Source organism: Callospermophilus lateralis, chromosome 13, assembly GCF_048772815.1.
Source record: "Callospermophilus lateralis isolate mCalLat2 chromosome 13, mCalLat2.hap1, whole genome shotgun sequence".
NCBI lineage: Eukaryota > Metazoa > Chordata > Mammalia > Rodentia > Sciuridae > Callospermophilus > Callospermophilus lateralis.
The window spans coordinates 80,382,205-80,405,191 of record NC_135317.1 but is presented as its reverse complement, the minus strand read 5'-3'; the positions used below and the strand labels follow the sequence as shown (position 1 = coordinate 80,405,191).

The window sequence follows — 22,987 nt, the reverse complement described above, 5'->3', positions numbered from 1 at the left end:
CCCTCCCCTATATCTGGTCCTTGGCAGTCAATAACAGCCTTCCCGGTTGGCCAAGCAGCACCTCTGAGCTCTCCAGGGGAAGAAAATTCAAAGTGCCCTAATTGTCAGCCTGTCTCTGAGATTGCTCCAGCTTCTGTGCCCAAACGACTTCCACTCTCAGGCCTCATATAGCTACTGGGGCCGTGGAGAGCAGCTGCCATTTCCGTTTCCCATATAATCATTTCAATATCTGAACATAGCCATCTTGCGCCACTCAGCCATCTCTTTGGTTTCTTCAACCATTTCTTTAGGGCATGGATTAGTGTCCTTCTCAGTCTTAAGTCACTCTTCTCTGAACATATCTCAGGTTGTCACTGTCCTTCTAAGGAACTGGAGCTCTGAATAGGGAAAGAAACATTAAATCTGGACTGAGGAGCACCAGGAACGGAGTGGCTGGAAACTCTCGTTTCTAGTCTATTCTGCCTTCCAGATCTGGAAAACACCAAGGTCTCTGGGCTTGTTTTCCTTGGAAATTCATGAGAAGGTTTCTTTTGATGCACAGGGCCCCAGACAATCAATCAAGCTCTTTCAGCCTGTGTTGGCAACCTCCTCTGGGAGCTGGTTTAATAAGGAGTGAAAAATGGGTGTGGTATATGTTAGTATGTGGAAACAGGATTCCCCAGAACAGATGGATCCAGCTTGGGTAAGCTTATTCTCAAGTCATTCTGAATATAGCTGTTCCTAGCGGGGAAGCAACCCAGATGCTACAAAATGTGATGTCTCAGTGTAACCGTCAGGAGGTCCTAGTTCTTCCACGGTCAGTAGATGGCCTTAGAAAACCTCCTCCCCTGTTTCGTTTCCTTTCTTTGTGTCTTCTAGTGCTGCCCCCCCATGCTGACACCTTATGACCCTCAGGGCAGCGGGACTCTCAGTCTCCTTTTCCCATGTCCATCAGAGTTCCTGGGATCTCCACAAACCCCAAATCTTGGCCCCAGCCTGCCTCAGCTCCCTGGCCAGGGATGGGAACCCACAGTTTGGCATTCCTGCACTGATTCCCACACCCTCCCCTGCTCAGCCTCCTCCACCACACTGCACCAGCGGGAGGCAGGAGCTGAAGAAGCTAGTGAGTCAGGCCATCAGAACTGGCCCTGCCAGTTCCATCTTCCATCTAACCACAATGTCAGCAAAAGCCCTTGGCTAGAAATCTCACCACCACACTCTCTGCAGATGGACAAAGAAAGCAGAGTTTTCCTGCATATACCAGCTCAAGTACTAGAGTTAGACAAGTCCTCCCTCCATCCCTCAGGTGGGGATGACACCTTCTTTTGCCAGGGCCATCAGGCCCACAGGAACAGTCTTTTCCCTTCCAGCAGGAACTCCAACTCCAGGATGAGGCTAGAGCATTTGAAAGCATTTGAGACTCACAATAATAGCTGAGCCACCAAGTACACAGGAGAGATGGAGGTTGTTGAGGACATCGAGCCTCGTAGGCCCTGGATGCAGTAGCACTTTCCTGTACCAGCCCAGCCCCTGCCCAGCTCTATCAGACTCAGTTCCTTACCTGGAAAATGGAGGTAAGGGGTCTTTCAGTGACCAAAGAGTCCCATGTAAAAGTCTTAGCAATTGGAGCCAGGCGTGGTGAGACACATGTGTAATTCCAGTGACTCTGGAAGCTGAGGCAGGAGAAACTCAAGTTCAAGGCCAGCCTCAGCAATTTAGTGTCTCAAAATAAAAAGGGCTAGGGATGTGGCTCAAATGCAACTCCCAGGACCTGTTCGATCCTCAGTACTGCCAAAAAAAAAAAGTCTTAGCAGTTGGGGTATGTGTAAGGGAATCATATTAGCATATCATTTCCATAAGATATTCATAAGGGCTAAGTGGCAATGGAGGTCTAAGTTTTTGGACACTCTGGTCAAAAAAAAAAAAAAAGGTCAAACATTAAGTTTTCTTTACTGGGAAGATTTGATGTGCTATTGTATATCACAGCAGAAAAGGGAAAAGAAAAAAGAGAAACAGAGATGGTGAAAAGCCCTTACTACACTTATTTCACAGCAGAACATTTCCATAGAGGCCAGTGCTTCAGAGACCCAATCCGGGCTGCAACACTTAGATTGTTTGAACTTACTTTTGAAGAGGAATCCCAGGCAAAGTACCTTCTGGATAATGATAAATGGCAAGACAAATGGCTATGACCAGGAGAGATCTTTTCCTGCTGACCAAGTATAACTAATCAGTAGGGCCTTGCAAGGGGATTCTGCCTTGTCCAGCCCTCAACTGGCTGGACAGGCAGGAGGCAGGCTGGTGTGAACACAGGATTCAGGTTGCTAGATGGGAGCGAGGCCCACTTCATTATGATGGAATTTGAAATGCTTTCTCCTCTGTCTCCAAACATTCTGGTACCAGCTGACGCTGGTTCCCAGAGTCTGTCTTTTCAAGTGGAAGGCCATTGGAACTACAGGGGGAACCTGCTCAATGTCCTCAAGTGGTAATGTGCATATCATTTCCACAGGCTCCCAAGTGGTGTTCTTGCTGCCAGTTTGTGGAATTTGAGTAGTAAGACTGCTGCTCCCAGCCAACCTGGGAAGGCCTCTGGGAAGGGTAAGTCATGTCAAAGAGAGGTTACTTGGAGGAAAAAGACAGAAGAAAGCACGGCAGAGGCTGCAGGATCATATGAAGGTGGCAGAGAGTGTGAAATAGGCAGCTTTGGAGGAACGGGGAACAAGTGCACCTACTTGGGCCTGGATTTGAAAGCTAGGAAGGGGCAGGAGACACAGATGAGGGCTGGAGGTGGGGTGACATCAGTGCCCCACACCCTGGCCTCCTGTTGCTGTTTGGCTGCACGGAGCAGGCAGGTGAGGCACGTGGGGCAGGGACCTGCAAGTCATGGGAAGATGGGTCTGGCTGGGTGGGTCCCAGGCCTGCTCCGAGAAGGAAAGGGTGGGAAGGAAGGAGCCAGCCAGGGCCAGCCTATGCCTCAGAGGGCTTGCAAAAGAGGTGGGAAGGGGAGGTGAGCAGCACGGTGCAGGCAGACCTACAGCGGGCAGGGCAGGGGGTGCTTTCCAACCTACAGCATCCCAAAGACAAAAGCGAATGATGCTCACAGGCATCCTCGTGCCAGGCACTGCCCCGAGCACTTGTATTACATAAACTCACTTAATCCTCTTGACAACTAATAAGGTCATTATTAATAATCCCCTTTGCATAGATGAAAAAACGCAGACACAGTAACCAGCTGAGCTCACTTTGCAAGTACTTGATAGAGCTGGAATTGAACCCAGGGAGGCTGGCGTCAGTTTGTGCCCTTCCACACTCTCCAGAAGGAGCAGACTGTGGATACACATGATTTCCTTCCATTCCCTGTGTCCTAGCAGGATGCAGAATGGGCTGCTGGTGGCCAGGACAAGAGCGCCCCCATCAGGCGTTGCCAGAAGTCCAATCTCTTCCTCAGGAAAACCACCTTTGCAAACAGTCTGTCCCAATCATTCCCCGAGGGTGCAGCAGCCCAGGCCCCTCTCTCCCCTAGCTGGACTCTAATGATTATCTCATATCCAACTGTCCCTGTCCTGGGACCCCTTTCTAAGCAGGAAAATTGGCTCTCTTCTTTCTAGAACATTGTGTACATATAATCTGTTCAACAGGAAGCCTCAACTCCCTAGGGATAAAGTCATCCATCCACCCATCCATCCATTCAGCGACTGATCACAGAGTGCCACCATGTGCCCAACGAGTGGAACAGGCAAACGCCTGGTCTGTGGGAGCTCACAGTCATGTGAAGAGATCAAAAGCAACATGAGTGATGGAAAAAGCTCTGGGGAGGGAAGGAAGGAGGGGAAGGGACAGGCTACCCTGCCAGCTTCTGTGATCGGGGATGGCCTCCCTGTGGAGGGTGAGATGAGATCTGTCCATAAAGTTTCCATTGTTTCTCAGTAATGGCTACCAACAGCTCTGGGGGCCCCACCCTGCTGGACAGTGGGAGCAATTAAAGGTCCCACAGCTGAGCAGTTACTTGATTCTTATAGATGCCGTGTTTTAGTGTTTAAGACCACCCTTATCTACTTCAAGCCTCAATCTCTACTCAATTCAGCATCCCCTGCCTCCCTCCCTCTCATGCCCAGCGCACTCTGAATTGGGGCCAACAGGGAGGAGGTTGGGCCCTGCCTCCCAGGCATCCATTTCCCAGGTGTCCCCTCTCCTGCTGGAGGCAGGAAGGACTGAGTCCTTACTCAGTCCATGGCTGTCTTGTGGTCCTCCTGGCTCCTCTGGCTCACTGTCACAGATTCAGAGGGGACAGAGAGGGCCCCATGAAGCTTTTGGGGGGACTGTTGAGAAGGGTCCCAAAAAGAAGCTTTTGGCACTAGTGTCCCACCAACTCTCCAGGACCCCAGCTCCATCTCACTCCTGTGATGAACCCCCAAAGGTTCCATGTCACACTCCCAGGCCTTCTTATATCTCTCCACAGTCAAAGCCCACAAACTTCTTTCTCTTGCCCTGGGAGGGAGCATTTATTTTGAGCCTTCTGGAGTCCACAGTAACACTGCACTATTATGTCCCCTCCAGGGATAGGGAGAAACCTCAGCCAGTTCCCCGACAGCACCCTGCAGCCCAGCATGGCCTTAGCAAGTCAGAAGGATGGCAGAGGAGCTTTGGCTACAGAGCCCCAGGAAGAGCCATGCTCCCCTAACTCCCCATTTCCTCGCACCCCTAATGCCCCTCTGGTGCTGCAAGGGACTGGGAGCCCCATCCCAGACCCACCCCCACAACCCACATTCAGTCACACTTCATTCCCCTTGGGGCTAGGCCTGCACACACAGGTTGTCTGCCTGCACAGGCCCTGGCTTACAGCATGAGAGCCATCTGGCAGGGAATCGGGGTCCCAAGAACCCCAGATGCAGCATTAGTGTGAAATCTTCGTGTTCTTCCATGATATACAAGAATCTGGTGCCAGTATGTGGATTGTCAAGTCCACTGATTTCCAATTTAGTTAGTTAATCAGTTGGTTTGTTTTCCAGTTGCAAGACTAGTGCAAACTCCCTTTCTCACTGTGTTCTTTCTGACTGTTCTGATGTAGAATGAGCTGAGATGGGATGGCACAGCCCTTGGACCTGCAGACAGGCTCCTTGTTCCATCAGGAGGTACAGCCAGAGGAGATGAGATTGAGGCCTTTGAAAGTGCAGGGCCCAAGGACAGAGCCCCATCAGCCAGGATCTAAGGGTACTACTGGAGGGAGCGGCAGTGGGTCAGATCCTGGACAGGGAGGGGCTCAGGTACGCACTGAAGACTCTCCCTGTGCCCCTAACTCTGCTGGACTTGCCTCAGCTCTCTCCCTGGCCCCCTTCTCTCCACACTAGTCCCCATCTCCAACTTGCCCTACAGTATCAGCATCCAGTCCAAACTTCCTGTTTCCCCTCTGACCCTTCTCCAACCAAGTGATCTTTAAAAATATTAATCAGTGGAAATGCTCAAATCACATTCTATACATGTACCAAGACACCAGAATGAAACCCACTGTTCTGGATAATTAATATGCACCAATAAAAATAATCATAAATCAGAGTATCCTCCTCTTGAATAAAACTCAATGACTTCTCACCACTCTGGAGGTAGAATCCAACTCCTTACCCACAGCCCCTGAGGCCTGGCATGACCCCAACTCTCTCACCTTGGCTGCCCTGGCCTCCTTTCCATCCCCTGACCATTCCAAGCTCTCTGCATCTGCCATTCCCACCTGTCGGCACCTTCTTCTCACTCTTCCTCGGGCTGAGGCCTAGAGATCCTGAGGATTCAACTCAGAGAAGGTTTCTACAGGAAGCTCCCCAAATTCAGCCCTCAGACTAAACCATGTTCGCACCAGGGACCCTACCATGACATGCCGTTCTTTTCCTCTGCATTTCCTTTCACACTGTGAAATAGGCACATGAATATATCCATATATTTACATATCTAGGATTCCATGTGCTCTATGGTGTGTGTGTGTGTCTGTGTGTCTGTTCATTGGTTTGACTTCTAGTTAACGTCACCCTCCCCTGCTCTATGAAGGTAGGGAGCAAACCAGGCCTATCTCCAGCGGTGACTCTGATAACCAGCGAGCACCTGGCATGGAGTATGTGCTCAATACTTTGCAAAATGACTAAATCAATGATTCTATAGGCCCTTTAAAAGAAGCATTGGCAATCAAGCAAATTCAATCCTTGTATGATATGATGCCAGGTAAACATGACCCTTTCAAGATCAAAATTATTCTTTTTTCTAAAGAGACCATTGTTTGGATTTGCTAGTGCATTGACAACTGCAAAAGACAATAATAAAACTCTAATCTATTTTTTCCATATGTTCGTTCCCACTGGGAATATTTAAAGGATCAAATCCTATAAAGATCACCTAATTTAGGAATGATTTTCCCACTCAAGTCAGTCAACAAGCTTGGCGGGGGACTAGGATCTATAGATGAATGGCAAGCCAGGACCACAGGGTCCTGGTTCCCAGTTCAGGTGGGGGGAAAGATGAGGAAATCAAAAGTCACAAATGAATGAGATGAGGGCTATGCTATTTCACAAGTCATTTTCTCTGAGCAAGGAAGTCATAATCCATGACTTCCCAGGAAGTGATCAAAATTTTGCAGTAGACAGATTTTAACATTATTTCATATGAGCTGTCCTATGATAGGGATTGGCACATACATACTTGCAGAGTCAGAAATTATTTAAATGTTTATTGGCTAAAATACAATTTTTTAATAGAAAGCTTTTTGCTTTCTATTAAAATATGACTTCATCTGATAAAATATACCATGCAAATAATTTTAAAATCATGATAAAAGGAATCCAGAACCTAGGTCATCCTCTGACCTAGGATGAGTTGCCTTATTTTTCTGAGCCTCAGTTTCCTTGTATAAAAGATGGGGTTGTTGATGTAGAACCTAACTTCACAGGTTACTATAATTAGAAATTACATTGCATAGTGCCTGGCACACGATTGGTGCCTAATATATGGAAGCTAATGTCATTTAATAGCATTACCCAGAGCCTATGGGTCCCAATGTGTCCCGGCAGAATCCACTGCTCATTACCTGCCCTGCACCTGAGTAGGTGAAAGATGGGGGATCCCAGGGGTCTCTGGGACAGGTTCAGAGGGGAAACTTTTTGTCCATTACCTCCTCCCTTCATCCTCATCGACCTGAATCCCAGTGACTGGCGCCTCCTGGGAACCTGCAGGGTAAGTGTGGGTGGGGAGAAGATGAGGTGATGCAGCTCATCCTAAACAGGTCTCCCTGACCTGCCGCTCCGCTCTGCAAGCCCAGCGCAATCTCAGCAGATCTCAGCCTGGGAATCGTCCTCCTGCCCGCCCTGCCCCACCCCGCCCTGCCTACCACTTTCCTCAAGAGCCATCCCAGCCCTGCCCGTCTCCTTTGGATTTGCACTGCTCAGGCCTGACTTTGCTGGGGAAACTGCTTTGGGATTGAGGTTCACTGAAGGTGTGGTTCTATGACGATGGCCAGTGCACATGGCAGAGCCACAGGGTAGGGTGGAGAGGGGTGGAGTGGTGTGGGATGGGGTGACCCCTCTCCTGCCCCAGGCCTGGGTGCTTTGCATAAATGTGGAAATCTTTTCCTCCTGAGTCTTCCTTTGAGAGCAATTTAAATTCCTGCAGCTGTTGGGGTGGGGGCTGAGAGCCTGGGGTGGGCAGGTGCGTGAGGCCAGAGCTCTTGTAACAGTGCCATGGATGGAGGGCTGGGCTGGATACCCAGATCTGGCATCTGGGAGTCACAGCTCAGAGAGAACAGGCCTTCAGTGTAGGGGTTCTCAGGATAACAGCAGAAACAGGGGCTTCAGCAAGGACCAGAGGGACAGAAGCTGGACAGGCAGAGAGGGAAGGAAGGATATTCCAGGGGACACAAAAGGTATCACAGAGGCAGCAGAGAGCCCTGCGGAAACAATAGCTAGCTCCCTGTGGCTGGGAAGTAAGGGTAGAGGGAAACTGCAGAGCGCCCTGAAGCCTCACTTCTTCCAGCCCTGCTCATGTTTAGAGCCAGGGCTCAGCCCTCCCTGTGGTTCACACACTCTTTGCAGAGTTGAGGGGTTACTGAGGCAATGACAGGGACTTCTATGACCCTCAGGTCCCCCACTGCCCACTCCCCGCATAGGAATGGCCTCCCCCAAGAAAGAGGAGGCTGCCTGATCGCTCTTGCGTCCTAGCCAAAGGCCCATCAACGCCGCCTCCAGGCTGGCCTCCTGGTGTTGGACACAGCACATCTCCTCTCTAGCCCTGGGTGGGTAGGGAAGCTGATCCCCAGCATTCACACTCTGGGCCACCCCCACCCTGCTCACAGAGGCTCCAACACTGACCCAGGCACTGGAGCTTGTAGAGATTGGGTTCTCCTCAATCTACAAGGTCCACAAGTCAGGAGTCCCAGAGACCTAGGTTCAAAATCCTCTTTGCCAGTTGCTAACTGGATGAATTAAACTGTCTGAACCTCGGTTTCCTCATCTGCCATGTGGGAGTGACCTGTGGGCCACAGGTGCTTATTCAGAGACAACAGTTCTAGATGCTTGGTGCAGGGGCAAAGTGGGAACCCACGAGACATATGTTGTGCAGAAAAGAAGTGAGTTGACCTAGATCCTCTGTATTTTCCCCAACTTATGATGGGTCTTCCTCTCTACGCAATAACAGGGCAGGCTAAACCTTCAGAGGGCATCTGTACCCAGACAGGTAAGTGCCCATGCTATGCTGTGGGGACCTAGAGTTCAGCCTGGTCCCCCCTGTACCATCAATCTACCCCACCCCTAACTGAGGCCATTCAGAGAGCCTGGCCCTGGGGCCCGCCCTGAGCCCAGCCCTCCCCACTACCTGGGCGGACCCATGAAAGTGCAGGACCGGCCCCACCCTTTCCAGAAACCAGGCTGCAGAGTTAGGGGTGGAGGCTGCACAGAAGCGAGCTCCACCACCTTCATCCGGGCAGTGGCACAGTCCTGGCCAAGTACCAGGAGAGACAGCCCATAGCAGTGGCTCTCAATCCCTACTCCCCGCAACCAACCCCCAGGGGTCTGGTCAGGGAGCAGGCCTGGCCTTGGCCCCCAGAAGGAAAGAGAGGTCCCCTGAGGCTCTCTGTAAATCCCTCTGCAAGGAGGGCCCAACCTGACTGAGCACTGGTGAGCCCGGCTTCTCAGCCCTGGAGCCCCTGAGAGTGGCTAGTCGCAGTGGCTAGTCACGGACAGTGGCCCTACTACAGCCCCTTCCCACTCCTGAGCGGTCAGGAGGCCCAGACCAGCTCAGGGCCATCCTGCATCTCCAGTGTTTGATTCAACACCATGGCAATCAAAAAAGCAGTGGACATAATGAATTAACTACATGTAGCTATTTTTCCTACAAATATTCACCTGTGATAAAGTTTGGTTTGTAAATTAGGCAGTGAGACACTAACAATAAAATAGAAATATTGTAACAATGAACTATAATAAGAGTTATATGAAAGCCTCTCTCTCTCTCTCTCAATATCTTACTGTACTACTGTGTCCCCCCTTCTTCTGATGAATTTGGATGATTGAAACCCCAGAAAGCCTAATGTGGATAAGGAGAAGCTACTGTAGCCAAAACATCCCTGAATACTCTCATCACCAATAAATGGGGAATATTGGGGGGGAGGGGTTAGAGATCTTTCCTGGACCCCAGGTGACTTTAAAGAGAAAAGATATAACATGGGACTGACCTCGCGGGAGATGCAGAGGAGAGCAAGGGCTGCCTCCTGGCTCTGCCTCAGGATGTAGTTTTGGGGAACACCCACCTCAACGGGCACAGAAGAGTGATCCTAAGGATCCAATGGGAAGGGAGGAGCCAGAGGCAGGACCAAGGCTGCTGCCATCTCCTTATTGCTCCGAGGGCGACCTCGAGGCATAGGAGGTGGAGCCCCACAGGTACTTGATGGTGGTTGGAAAATTCTGTCACTCCGGTTTTGGAACTGATGCCACTGTCTCCAGGGGATGGGGTGCTGTCACATGTGTCCTACCCTGTAGACTAGGGTGAGTAGAACTGGGGAGCTACTGGCAGGTCTTCTGGGGACCACAGTAAGAGCTCTTCTTGGGCCTGAGGCCCAGGATCTTGCCTCCTGCCTATTTAGGGGACACTTAACACGGGGTGTCCTTGTCCCCCATTGGAAAATGCTTGGCTTCTGCTAATAGCTGTGGATCTTCAAACACACCATGCTAACTCCTACTTCTAGGACATTATACGAGGCCCCCAAACCCACACACAGACCTCGTCCCCCGTGACATTCTCCCCCTCTCCCTCGGAGACTCAGGGTAGACATACTTTCCTCCAGAAAGCCCCCTGCCTGCCAAGGCCAGGGGACCCCATCTGCGCTTCCCAGTCCCTATGCCCTCCTTGCTGCCATGCTAAGCTGGAGTCTGAGACTTGCTGTGTCCTGTGGGCCATGCCTGCTCAGATTCCAGCACGCCTGTCCAGGGCCAGGCCCAGCAGTCAGCTCAGGAGGTGGCTGTCCACAGGATGGACAGAATGAACAAGGAACAGAGCTAAGGCGGAGCCCCTCCCATCACCCCAGGACCATGTTCTTGTGGTGTCGATCACTGGTGTCTGTCACAGTGCTTGGCACACAGCATCAACAGGCCTATACTATATCCCAAGTGTATAAGGGGTGACATAGTCCTGGGTGGCACTGAGCTAGTGGTCGCAGCAAGGCCCATGTGCTCAGCGTGAGGAGAGGTGGGCTTCCTATGCCTGAGAGATGTGGATGCCTTCTAAGAGACAGGGCCCCTGGGCTCCTGTGATGAATGGCAAATAGGTAATGGACAGAGGCATTCCAGGAGACAGAGTGGCCGGGGCCAAGGTTTGGCAGTGCAGGAGGACAAGGCTCTTTCAAGGATGCAGCCTGGAGACCTTTGAAACAGCTTCTCTCCCATCCTGTGGGGTTTGCATATCCTGTTAACTGAAATCCATGCTACCATGCTATGTACTTTAGCTCAGGGACATTGTGGTTCCCAAGAAGTGGCTTTAAGCCTTAGAGGATATACAGGTCATCGGAAGGGGAAAACCATGTCACCCAGACAGGGCCAGGCCTCTCAGCAGCTCCAGCCTCAACAGCTGCCCAGGAAACCAGCCTCCTTTTCTCCTTCAAGGGCTCTCTGCCCCACAGATGCTTGGCTCTGAGTGCCCTGGCCAGGAGGAGAAAGAAATAGCAGCTATCCAAAGAGGACTGCATTGTTCTCAGGGAGTGAGTCAAACAGTGGGCACCCCTCACACAAGACAGTGCCCTACCCAGGATGCTGCTCCCCATGACTCACAGTGGCTAAAGTCACAAGCCCCTTCCACTGTTGGTGACTCCCTTCTGGGCTCTGAGAAGACGTGAGCATTCCCTGCCATGGCTTCTCCCATCTGGAGGCAGATGGAAGGGACCAGATGCTCCTCCAAGCTTAGCCAGATGCCAGGGCTTTGATGGCTACCATGACTTCCTGAGACTAGGATCTCATCTCAGGGGAGGTGACAGAAATGCCATTTTGTGTATGCAGTGTGCAATGGCTTTTTATTCCTGGCATGGTGTGGGCAGGGGGCAGGCAGGAGTGCTGGCTTCCAGCTAGGCCATCTCTTGGTCTCCAGACAGGACCCTCTTGGGGTTCCCAGGAGGGTCCCAGGAGGGTCCCAGGAGCTGAGGTGTGCAAGGCAGGAACACAGGCGAGGAGAGCTTTGGTGAAGAAGACGTGGGCCCTACTTCCAGCGCCCAGTGACCTTGGCCTTCCCGCGGGTCTTGGAGCTGCAGGGAAAGCAGGACCATTACATGGAGGCACAGTAGCAGGTCTCCATGGGGAAGGGGTAAAATTGAGAGATGCTGAGGGTTAAGAGGAGCAGCCTGGAGCTACCTCCAGGGGCAGAACAGGGCAGCAGCCACAAGCTGGAGTGAGACCTCTCTGGTCCTACATACCATCCCCTACTGTCAAGGAACGGCCAAGAGGGAGAGAAGGGAGAATTGTTGGAGGAGCTGGAAAGGGAAGTCTACAAGCTGAAGAAGAGGAGGAAGGGGTGGGAGTCCAGAGCTCTCCAAGGGCAGGATGGCTGAAAGAGGGGGACAGAGCGGACAAGAGATAGGGACTGAAAGAAGGACCTCAGGTACTTACACTTTCTGGTTGTCATTGATCCTGTTTCGAAGGACATTGATCTGTAAGAAAAGTGGAGAAGACAAAGAACAATTCAGCTCAGGTCTCAGGAGGCCTGGGATGAGGGAGGTGGGAGCTCAGTGCAGCCCAGGGGAGGGCGAGAGGGCACGGACACCGTTGGAGACTGGTGCATGAGTTGAATGGAGTGACTGGGGACATGGAAGAGGTCCTGAGGGACAGCAGTGGTGTGGACCCAGTCAAACCAGGAGAAGCCTGGCGTGGGAGGGGGTGTGTAGCGTGGGGCTCACTTCATATTTCTGCTGCTTGAACTTCTCCTGCAAGTCGAACTTCTCTGCCTCCAGGTTATAGATGCTCTGCCACAATTCCTTGGCTTTCTCCCTGCATGCGCCACAGTGGGAATGGAGCAAGGGTCAATAAGGACAGCCCTCACTGCCCTTCACCCTGTCCTGACCCAGCCCCTGGGGCCCCAATGGCAGTGCTGAGTATGTAGGAAACAACACCAGGGGCTTCCAGGGCAGAGTTCTGAGAACTGGGAGGAAGCAGGAGAAGCCCTCCTGGCACTCAGATCATTTAGCTCAATCCCCCTCCTGCCTCCAGTGAGCAGGTGAGCAAGTTGAAGTGCCAAATGCAGACAGTTAAGGGGCCTGCTCAGTGCTCTCTGCCTATCCACAAAGCTCAGGTGGGTTGGGTCTGACCTGCCCCAGCCTGCATTCCCAGCAAACCCAGTTTAGGAAATGTGAGGGTGGGGCGCCCTCTGGTGGTTCACAGCGAGAAGTGCCCTCCGCCCAACCTCCAACCCCTTACTGAGACCTCAGTGCCCAAGGGATCATGGGCCTGGCCCCACCTCAGTTGGTCTTCATTCAGGTGGTCGATGGCCAGCACCTTCCTCCTCTCGGCCAGAATCTTTTTCTTTTTCTCACGTTCAGTCTGCCTCTTCCCAGTCTTCCGCTCGGTCTGAATGGGGTGCGGTGAGCAGGGGGACATGGCTAGAGACCACCCCTCCCTGTCCCCTGACCCTCCCAAACTGCCCCTGGGAGTAGGATGCTCCTGCAACACCCCACACCATCCTCTGCCTGGATTCCCCTGGGAAACTGAGCAAGGGCAGTGAGGATCGTCTCCACCCCTTCCTCCCTTGCCTAGATGGTGTGCTCCACCTCTCTGGGCTTCCTCCTCCCCACCCAGCCAGAACTCTGCACTCCCCTCCCCAGCAAGGCATCTTTCCTCCCAGGGATCTCCTTACAACTAAGGGGAGAAAGAGAATGTGAGGTTTTGGTACCCACCTGGGCTTGCTAAGCCAGGAAACCATGAGAGAAAGACCCAGAGAGAAAGATCGAGACCGTGACAGAGACATAGAGAAAGAGGCAGAAGACAGGCAGAGACAGGGAGGAAAAAGTGATTCAGACGCTCAGCGCAGGCCTTCTGGTGGACAGGGAGGAAGCTAGGGCTTTGGGCAGGGACTACTTTGATAGCTCTTGGCTGGTAAGGTCACCATGGGGCAGAGGCATGATGGCAGAGTTGGGGACTTTGGAAACCTAAGAAAAAGTTCTGATCTTTCCAGCTGCATAAAGAAAATCAACACCTCCTCCTGCAGTGGGGCAGAGGAACAAAGTGAGTTCCTAGGAACAAACTGCCTCATGGAAAGTATAACAGACACTTTCCATGTTAGCTCATGGGACCTTCTCAAAAGAGTAGGGCAGGCAATATCAGTCCCATATGAGGAAACAGACTGGGTCCACACAGGTGTGTGAGGCACAGCTGGGTCAACCAGGCTCTGACTCCAAGCCTAGGGCTCTTCAAGCTGCACCCAGACATCTTGGGGGTGCATGGGCACTCAGGGAGCTAGAGGTATGTTAGCCTCTACCCACAGCAGGCCCCTCGTAGCTAAGCCACAGTTGGACTGAGAGTCCCCAGGGCTTGGCCTAAGGAGCCCTCAGACTCCTACCCCAGCAACGGGGAAATTGTTCCTGGAATTCAATATAAAGCTGACAACTACAGCTGACACCTCACTTTTCAAGGGTACTCCGGGACCTCCTGGCTACCCCAGCTGCCCCCCGCCTACCTTCTGGATGTAGCCTCCAAAATGCATCATGTTAGACAAAGCCTTCTTCTTCCGGGCCTCATCCTCGGCCTTCCTCCTGTTCTCCTCCTCCTCTCGACGGGCCCTCTCCTCCTGGTTTTCAGAGAGGAGGAAGAGGGCAAATTAAGGGTGAGATGGGGAAAGCCTGGCTCTGGGCTGAAGCCAGGGGTCTGCATGGGTGGGATCAGCTCTCTCCCCACTGGGCAAGGAGCTGCAGAGGGTGCCCCAGCCCTGGGCAGACACAAATGAGGCCCTGGGCTGGCCTAGTGCTCTGGAAGGGACCTCAGCAGCTGCACAAGAGAGGACAATGGGGCCCTTGGTTCTTAGCCTGCACTAGGGAAGGGATAAGTGCTGGGGAGTCTTAAAACACCAGGATTGGGAGGCCCCAGCATGTCCGTCTCGTTCACTGGTGTGATGTAGAGCCAAGACCATGGCCCGTGCTGACTTGAATGGCATCTATGAATAGAGAGCTGGGAGCTGTCAGGGGCACTCACAGCCAGGCGGGTCTGCCGTTCCTTCTCCCGCTCGTTACGGATGCGCTGCTGCTCAGCCCGCTCAGCTCGTCGCTTCTCCTAAGGAGAGAGGCAGAGACCCCAGTGTGCATCTGAGAGGTAATGTCACCAAGGGACAGGGACCCACAAGGGATACCCTGGCTCCAAGTGCTCTCAGCCAGCTCCACAGATGCAGACGGAGTCCACCCCTTACCAGGTGGGCCCCACAGAAGAGTGTGCTGACTGTGTCAGGATGGCCACAGAGGAAATGACAGGGGACCCACACCCAGCATTGTATGTCAGAGACCGTCTCCACTACGTGGCTTTTGCTGTCTCCCACAAGGGTTATGCTGCTGCCCCAGCCCTGGCCTCTGGGCTCAAAGATAGACAGCCAAGTCACAGGTTGCTGAGAGGAGCTACAGACAGGCAAGTTAGGCGGAGAGGAAGAAAGGAATCAGAATAACTCTGTCCCCAGTGCACTGAGCTAGAAGCCTGCAGGTCACACCCATGGTCCCTGCATTAGCGGGGTAGCTGGGGCTTGGTGGGGAAAAGGCAGGGACAGCGAGACCACGGGCATTTGAGTAGTCATTGCACAGCCAGGGCCTGAGCTAGGTACTGCCAAGGTCCAGCTTCTGCCAATAAGGAGCACCGAGGCTGGCAGGGAGAGAAGGGAACCCAAGGAGCCACCATGCAGGGACACAAGAGCAGCTCACTGCAGCAGGGATCCTGAGGAAGGGCCACACTCTGCAGGACCTGGAGCCCAGGCAGGCTGCTGGAGGAGGCCGACCTCATGCAGGGAGAGACAGGGATGCTGAGGGAGGTGGGCTGGAGGCTGGACACCTACGATCCTGTCTTTGAGAGAAACCAGTTCCTCCTCCTCCTTCTTCCTGTTCTCAAAGTGAGCCTCGATCAGCGTCTGCAGCTCATTCAGGTCCTTCTCCATGCGCTTCCGGTGGATGTCCTGTGGGTGGAGCCCTGGGGCTTAGAGGCTGCCACCTTAGTCCAGTGGACAGGTGGACCAGATAACCCCTTAGTCCAGTGGACGGGTGGACCAGATAACCCCTGCCCAGGGCAAAAGGCTCTGAATCCAAGCCAGCACTCAAGGGTTGGCACCCAGCCTGGCCTCTGCTAAACACCATTCTACCCATCTGCCCCCAGCCCACAAAGCCACAGGGTCTCTCATCTCCTTGGAGCTCTCGTGACCACTCCCAGCCCAGACCTACTCTACCCACAGCCACCACTCACATCAAAATCCACTCTCTCTCCATCAGGGATCTTGGGTGGCACCAAGTTGGGCATGAACAGCCTGTTGGGAGGGGAGTAAGAAGTCAGAGGAGTAACCCCGCTCAGAACCCAAGGGGCTACAAAGGGCAGGCAGGGCCTTCTCCTTCCTGCAGGGACTTCCACCACGGCCCCAGCCAACGCACAGTGCTGTCACACTCATGTCAACCCTAGTACTCCCCACGCTTGCTCAGCACCTGGGAATACACAGAGCCCTCTCTCACACGCCATTGTGTTCTTATCCTCGCAATACGCCCAGAGAGAAGGCAGCAGCGTCCATCTCCCTTAAGAATGAGAGGCTGAGACAAGATGGCATATGGGGCTGAGTCCACATCCCTGTGGTTGACCCTGAGACTCTGTCCAGGAGCCCAGGGATTCCCACAATTTGGTGTTGATCCCAATACACATATGGAGTATGTGACACCAGGCCAGGGTGGGGTCTCTGGTCCTTGGTTTCCCCATCTGCCCTCAGGTCTGTCTGATGCTGAAATGAGACTATGCAGGGTACATACAGTGGCCAGCAAAGGGGAGGGGGCTGGATGCGGGAATGGGGCTCGGCCTGGCTTGGGAGGGAGCTGGTTTCCGCTGAACCCAGAGAAGTGGGGCCAGGCCCGCGAGTGGACCCGCACCGTCTGCTGGCAGGACAAACATCACCAAGAGGGAAATGCTCCCTGCCTCCAACCAGTCCCCAACCACCATCCAGCGCCTCCAGGGGTGGTATCGTATACAGCCAAGCTGCCCTGTGTTTGGGACTCTCTGAAGCCACCACACCTAGGCTGGCAGGGTATGTTGCTTGTTTTCCCAAATTCTCCTCCCTTTTCCCCCAGGTCCCACATCAGCCCTGGAGGAGGGGGTTCTGGTCATCCTGGGGTAAAGGTGGGTGTGTCTGTCTGCCCAAGGCCCTGACTAGTCCATCCCCTTTCTCTAGCCCCATCCATGTCAGGGTGCATGATTGGTAGCGGAGTGTGGGGTAGAATTCAGCCCCCTTCACTCCCTCAGGCAAAGAGCCTTGTGCAATAAACAACCTGTACAACCTTATGTGATAGTCTGTGCCTATTACACCCCCAGCTCATGCCCACTGTGCCACACTGCACTCCCATCTTGTCCTCACCGCCCTCCCTCACAGGCCCTCTGCTCCCAGGGCCTTACCTCAGGTGCCTCCCACTCACCTGGGCTTGGGTTTGGACTCCTCCATTGGGCCATCTGGAGGAGAGAGAAGCACACAGCCCCAGGGTCAGGAGGCCCAGGCCTGGTCACAGCTCCACCCCTGTGGGCTGGGGGCCTGGGGGCCTCCGTTTCCCTCTCTGCACAGGGAGTCCCAATTCCAGGAGCACCAAAAGCCTGAAGGCAGCTGGGGTTGTAAACCCCCAAATTCCTGTCCCACAGCAGCTGGGGGGTGGGGGGTGTCAGGGGACAACGGGGTTGGGCACACACACTCGGCGCAGGACTAAAAAGCCTTCTCTTGTTCAGCAGTTCCAGACAAGGCAGGTTTGCTTCTCTGCTTCACTGTGAGGAGGGGCCTGTGGAGAGGTTCCTGGGGGCTCTGGCCCCAGAATCCTCTCCCAAGTCAGCCATCTTGGTTGCTCCCTGGACTTCCTGGAGGCCACTAGGAGGGCCAGAGATCTGGGCCAGAAAACTAGTGGGCAGGATTCCAAGCCTCAGCCGCTGTCTTTGCTGAGGAGGTGTGAGTGCAACCACCTGGCAGCCTGGTAAAGGCTGTGATGTGACAGTGGCCACGTCGATGGCCCAGCACACGGCCCACCTGAGCCTTGGGAGTTCATCTTACAAACACTGCGCCCAACTCCTATTTATCCTCTGTTCCAGGAGCTGCCTGAGTGCATGTGACTTCTGGGTCCCCTTGTCTGCCCAGATCAGGGGCCTGGACACTCTTCCCCTCTCCTACTGGGCACCCCCAAAGCAGCTTCTCTGAGATGAGGAGGGTCAGGGGTTAAAAGTTATTTGTCCAAAACTCTATCCTCCTTTCTCCTGCCCCAACTCCCTGGAAGGAAGCCGTGGACAGTCTCCCCCAAGCTACTGTGAGGAGTCCTGGTGCGTCCCCCAAACCTCTCTCGATGTCCACAGCCTCACCTTCAGCCTCTCTGGCTTCCTCTTCTAGTCCATCTTCTAAACAAAACATGAGGGTTAACGGAGGTCCAGTTCCGAGCTCAGATTCCCCCCAAGAGCTTTCCCCACGAGCAGGTCCTGGCTCAGCCCAGCCTGCTGGCTTCTGGGGTCGGGGTCTTTCACACACACACAGTGCCCCAGGCTCCTACCTTCGGCCTTGGTCTCATCCTCAGCCCCAGTCCCATCTTCAGCCTCCTCTTCTGCTGCCTCGTCCTGCTCTGCAGAAGTGAACCGGACCCAGTGAACAACCTGGCCCTGCAGCACCCAGAACAGATAGGAAGGGGGGCCCCAGAAAGGACAGCAGAGACAGGGACCCAGGGCCAACAACTTCGGGGTCCAGATGGATTGGGGTCAACCAATGTGAATGGGAGGCTGCTCTGTTCTTGATTTAAACCAAACGTCAAAAAAAAAAAAAAATATATATATATATATATATATATATATATATATATATATATATAAAAAATCTGGCCCCCCAAAATGTCCTTGTACATGAAGTTGGCCCACAGTCACCCCCACTCATTCATGTCCTGTCTGTGGGTGCATTTGTGCCCCAGTCACAGAGCTGAGTAGTTGAGGTAGAGACTGTGGCCCAAAAGGCCTCAAATATTTACTCTCTCTTCCTGTGCAGAAAGAGTTCGCCACCCCAGGTGGTTGGGGGGGACACAACAGAAGGGCACAGCCAGGCTTGTGAAGAGTTGTTTGGTCCCAAATTTGCCTCTCTGGGAGTTTGGGAATCAGAACTGGGCCTTTCCCACTATGGAAACCTGTTCCCTACCTGGAGGTCACCAGGAGGGCCAGAGATCTGGGGTAGAAGCACCTTAGGATGTGGGGTGTCTCTGGGGCTCCATCTGCCTGACCTCAGTGACCTCCCTGGGGGTCTGACTCCAGCTCATTCCCCAACTTTCGACCCCAGGACTTCCCCCCAGTGCCTGGCACCATAGGATGGGCCCTGCTTAAGGTGAGATGTCGGGGAAGCTCCTGTGTGGGGCCCAGGGACTCTCTGGAGACCCTTCCTCTGTGTCTAAGTGAAACCAAGACAGTGAGCCTGTGTGGGTGGAAGAGATGCCACAGTTAGTACTCGTACTATCCAAAAGGTTGTCAGGATTTCTCTCTTTTCATCCATTTGCTTAGCAGGAGGTGAACCCTGCCCTTCCCGGCTCCTGGAGTAGACAGATTTGGGGGCGGACAGGGTGACATCACCACCACGGCTCTGCCTGTTGAAGTGCTTGGCAAGGCTCCTTGACTGATTGACAATGACAGCCTCTTGATTCAAGGGGCAGAAAAAAATGCCTCAGGACGGAAGGAAGGGCGCACATCAGGGAGAGAGTTCAGCCTCCTTCCCTCTGCCCCGTGCTCTCACTCCTCCTTTCCCAAGTCTGAGTCTCCCTGAGGCCTGGAGATGCCTCTTCTTTGATCCCTGCAAGAGGCTTACCTCAAAAAAGATCTTCCAGAAGGCAGGAGTCTAGAGGGCCAGTTTTGGGGTCCCCCTCCAGGCCACCGTTTTAACGCCTGTCTGGCCCACCCCAGGTGTGCCACCACTCACCCAGGGGTCATGCCTCAGACCCGAAGAGGGGGTGCTCCCTGCCCCTCCTGGCTGCCTCCTGCGTCTTGGGACATCACTGTGGGCCTAAGTTTGTTCTAAAATAAGCCCCAGGTCTGCTTCCATTGCCCTGGAGCTAACCCTGGGCGCTGGGGACGAGCCCAGCCCCACCCCTCCCCTCAGCAGTGCCCATCTGAAAGCTGACATCATGTCCTCTCTATTCTGACTATTTCCAGTTGCTCTTCAGATGACTTTACCCCAGGCCCCTTGACCCCTGGCCACCCGGCCTAGGAAAGGCCAACTCACAGGGAAAGACCCAGCCTGGAGCCCTGGGATGTGCAGAGGGGGCGGGACAGGGGGGCTATTCACCACAGTCAGGAGTCTCCCTCCAGGGCCCCCTGTGAGGAGCACAGGGAAGACCAGCCAGCCTGGGTCTTTCCCACCGCCCAGCCCAGGAGGAGCCAGTGACCCTGGAGGACACGCAGGTTCTGAAGGTCTCAGAACTGTGGTCCTGGCCCCTCTGAGACTGGGGAGGAAAGTGACTGACCCACTCAGCACTCCCCGCCCCAAGGACAGGGCCCCTGGACAAGCAGGTGGCACTCAGGACAGCAGGGAGCTGAAAGCGGGCAGGAAAAGCTGTACTACCGTCTTCGTCCTCTTGCCAGTCTTCCTCTTCCAGGTTCAGGGATGGCAGCAGCGGAGGGGAGAAGCGAGACAGGTTAGTGTGGGGCGGAGAGCCTGGCAGCTTGCAGCAGCGCAGGGCGTGGCCATGACCATGCGGGGCTTGCAGTTAGCCTAAGGCCCACTTTGAGCAGCTCAGACAGCTCCCTGCTTGGTAACTCCCGGAGCCCCAGGTGCCTGGTCAGTAAATGCAAACGATGACCTCACTCCCAGCCCACATGAGAACCGAACGCTCTGGCACACCTTGACAGAGGGAAGCATTCAGTAAGCACTAACTAGCAGCTCCCTGCTCTGCCTCTAGACCGCGCAGCCTGAGACAGAGGCACCAAAAGAGCAGAGAAGGAGAAACAATTGATAACTGTCAAACTTCTCTACATTCCTGCTCCTAGTGAGTCTCTTGGACAAATCCCGTTTCCAAGTCACACTTGGAAAGCCCTTCTGGGAGTTGGTACCCGGGGTGCTTCCCTGGCCTGGAAAAGGAAGTCAATTATCTAAGGCAGAGCATAGTTAATCCAGAGGAAATGTCTGGCAACTTCCTCGCTGTTCCAACTGTGACCCTCCACTCCAGGAAGAGCTCACGCAGTGGAACAATTAGTCTCCCAGAGGAAGAGACACTCAGCGCTGTCCATACTGGAGGCACTGCGGCCACTCATAGCCCTTGATCTCCCTTGGTCACCAATAGCCCGGTCCTTAGCTGGGAAGGGGGTTCACTGCACAGGGCTCAGACCCCTCTCACTGCAGAAAATTATTTTGTTAACTCAAGACTAAATCCCGCTGCGTGTAGCATGCAGATTGGTCCCAAATCCAGAGGTCCAGCTTTCAAACCCTGCCACCAAAACCTGCCTTCATGAAGTGGAAAATCCCAAAGTAAAGAAGCTCCACCATGTCAAGAGCTGGTGCAGGGAACACGTCTAAAGATTGCTCCTTAAGGATTTGGTCTTCCAGGAAAACCAAACATGATTCCAGGGGGTCTGGCTGGCTTTGCCTTTGAATCTCTCTCCAGTCTCCTCTTTGGCTAGACGCCCTTGGAGCAGCCCTAAATGTGCAGGAGGTGCCCCCTTTTTCCCTAGAAGGCCTAGGAAACAAAGGAAGACCAGACCCTGAAACCCCACCAACTCTTTTCCTGGAGCTTCCTGAAGACCCTTTCCCTAACTCTGCACACCTTGTGCTGACGCAATATTTTGAGAATCTGCTGAGCCACTAAGAGGCAGGTTCCAGCTTGCCTGTGATACTGAGGCTTGGGGCGCCCGAGGGCCATTCTGGGCCAGTTGTGGACTGGGTAGGGATGGCCGTGAGGTCTCTTAATCACTTCCTGTTTCAAGCTCTCAGGAAGAAGAGGCCAGGGAGATCTTCCAGTGACATCAGGGACCCAAATCTGTGGAGGGCAGATGCTAACACCTCCAAGAACAGGGACAACAAGACAGGCCTTGCTAGACAATACTAATAAGTCTCCATGTCTGTATATAATGTCTCAGGTAACTGGGCCTCTGCAGATTCGTAATTGAAAGACTATTAAATGGAATGTTCTTAGGTGGGACCATGGCATCCGGGTTATGGGTTTTTTTTATTGTGCTTATCTTTAGAGATACACGCTGAAATATTAAAGCATGAAATGATGATGCGTGGGAATGATTTGGGATGCATGTTTCAAAATAACTGGGGGCAGATGGAGAGAGATAAAAGAATAGCCATGAGCTGATGATTGTTGGTGGGGTCATGAGTCTGGAGGGTGTTTTGGGGTTTGGTTGGTTTTTGTTTTGGGGGTTTTTTGTTTTACTTTGTTTTTTGGGGGTGGTTGCTGTTGTTTTGTTTTGAGGGGGCACAGATTCTACACGTGTATATGCCTTTCAGATTTTTCCATGGTAAAGAAAAAATAAAAATGATTAGGAAAAGTGGTAAAGGAAATACTTGACAGCTGGTCACGGTGACACACGACTGTAATCCCAGCAGCTTGGGAGACTGAGGCAGGAGGATCACAAGTTCAAAACCAGGCTCAGCAACTTAGCAAGGACCTAAGCAACTCAGTGAGACTCTGTCTCAAAATAAAATACGAAAAAGGGGCTGGGGAGGTGGCTCAGTGGTTAAGTGCCCCTGGGTTTAATAGTTGACAGAGGAGACAGATTTAAAACTTTTTGTCTGTCTCAAGACCAAGCAATTAAGGTAGGCTGCCCCCACGAAGGGACCACAGCTGTTGGGAATCTTTGCTCAGCTGGGTTCAGGACAGAGACAAGCAAGCTGTTTCCCCAGGGCTACCAGGAATAGTGGGCTCCTGATATCCCTCCTGTCCGGCCCTCCACCTGCCCGAGGTACGTACCTTCCACAGCTGTTTCTGCTCAGAAGAGAAGGCCAGGTCAGTGAGAGAAGAGAGAAGAAGTGGGTCAGTTTCCAGCCACACTGTCCTCCATCCAAATGTGCATACGTGCGTGTGCTTACCTTCCTGCTCCCTGGGTGCAAAGGAAGATACTCTCAATGCCTGCGCACATTCAAGAGCCCCCACACGCACACACACCAGCCTTTCCCAGAAGATAACCCCATGTTTCATTCCCTCTTGCTTCGTGGAGTTCACACTTCTCCGCCTGCTCAGCAAAGGCCCCCACTAATCTGGCCCAACTCTTCTCACCCAAGCTACATGTTACTGCCCTCAGCAAACTTCTGCATCAGCCTGCTTGGTCCCTTTAGTGTTCTGCCAGCT

At 53.3% G+C, this 22,987-nt stretch overlaps 1 protein-coding gene across 2 annotated transcripts; it reads right to left on the bottom strand.

The window, feature by feature from the left end:
* Positions 1–11,539: 11,539 nt before the first annotated feature.
* Tnnt2 (troponin T2, cardiac type) lies at positions 11,540–22,621 on the bottom strand. 2 transcript variants are annotated; one of them, XM_076832428.1, is made up of 13 exons: positions 22,610–22,621; positions 20,260–20,286; positions 18,221–18,289; positions 18,036–18,071; positions 17,117–17,150; positions 15,912–15,972; positions 15,511–15,627; positions 14,670–14,747; positions 14,158–14,268; positions 12,943–13,052; positions 12,386–12,476; positions 12,099–12,139; positions 11,540–11,737 (listed from the first exon to the last, which is right to left on the bottom strand). In XM_076832428.1, exons 5-13 carry the CDS (start codon positions 17,140–17,142, stop codon positions 11,692–11,694), a joined length of 681 nt encoding a protein of 226 aa, XP_076688543.1. In that variant the 5' UTR covers positions 17,143–17,150; positions 18,036–18,071; positions 18,221–18,289; positions 20,260–20,286; positions 22,610–22,621; the 3' UTR covers positions 11,540–11,691. The 2 variants fall into 2 exon arrangements, with proteins under 2 accessions (XP_076688543.1, XP_076688545.1); XM_076832430.1 differs by having other exon boundaries at positions 18,036–18,068.
* Between the last annotated feature and the right edge of the window lie 366 nt (positions 22,622–22,987).

Coding starts and splice junctions, on each gene's coding strand:
- Tnnt2 (XM_076832428.1), bottom strand. CDS start 17,142: ATGGAGGAGTCCAAACCCAAGCCCAG. Junction 15,628..15,911: donor GAGAGAGAGTGGATTTTGAT/GTGAGTGGTGGC, acceptor CTCCACCCACAG/GACATCCACCGGAAGCGCAT. Junction 14,748..15,510: donor TTTCTCTCAAAGACAGGATC/GTAGGTGTCCAG, acceptor CTCTCTCCTTAG/GAGAAGCGACGAGCTGAGCG.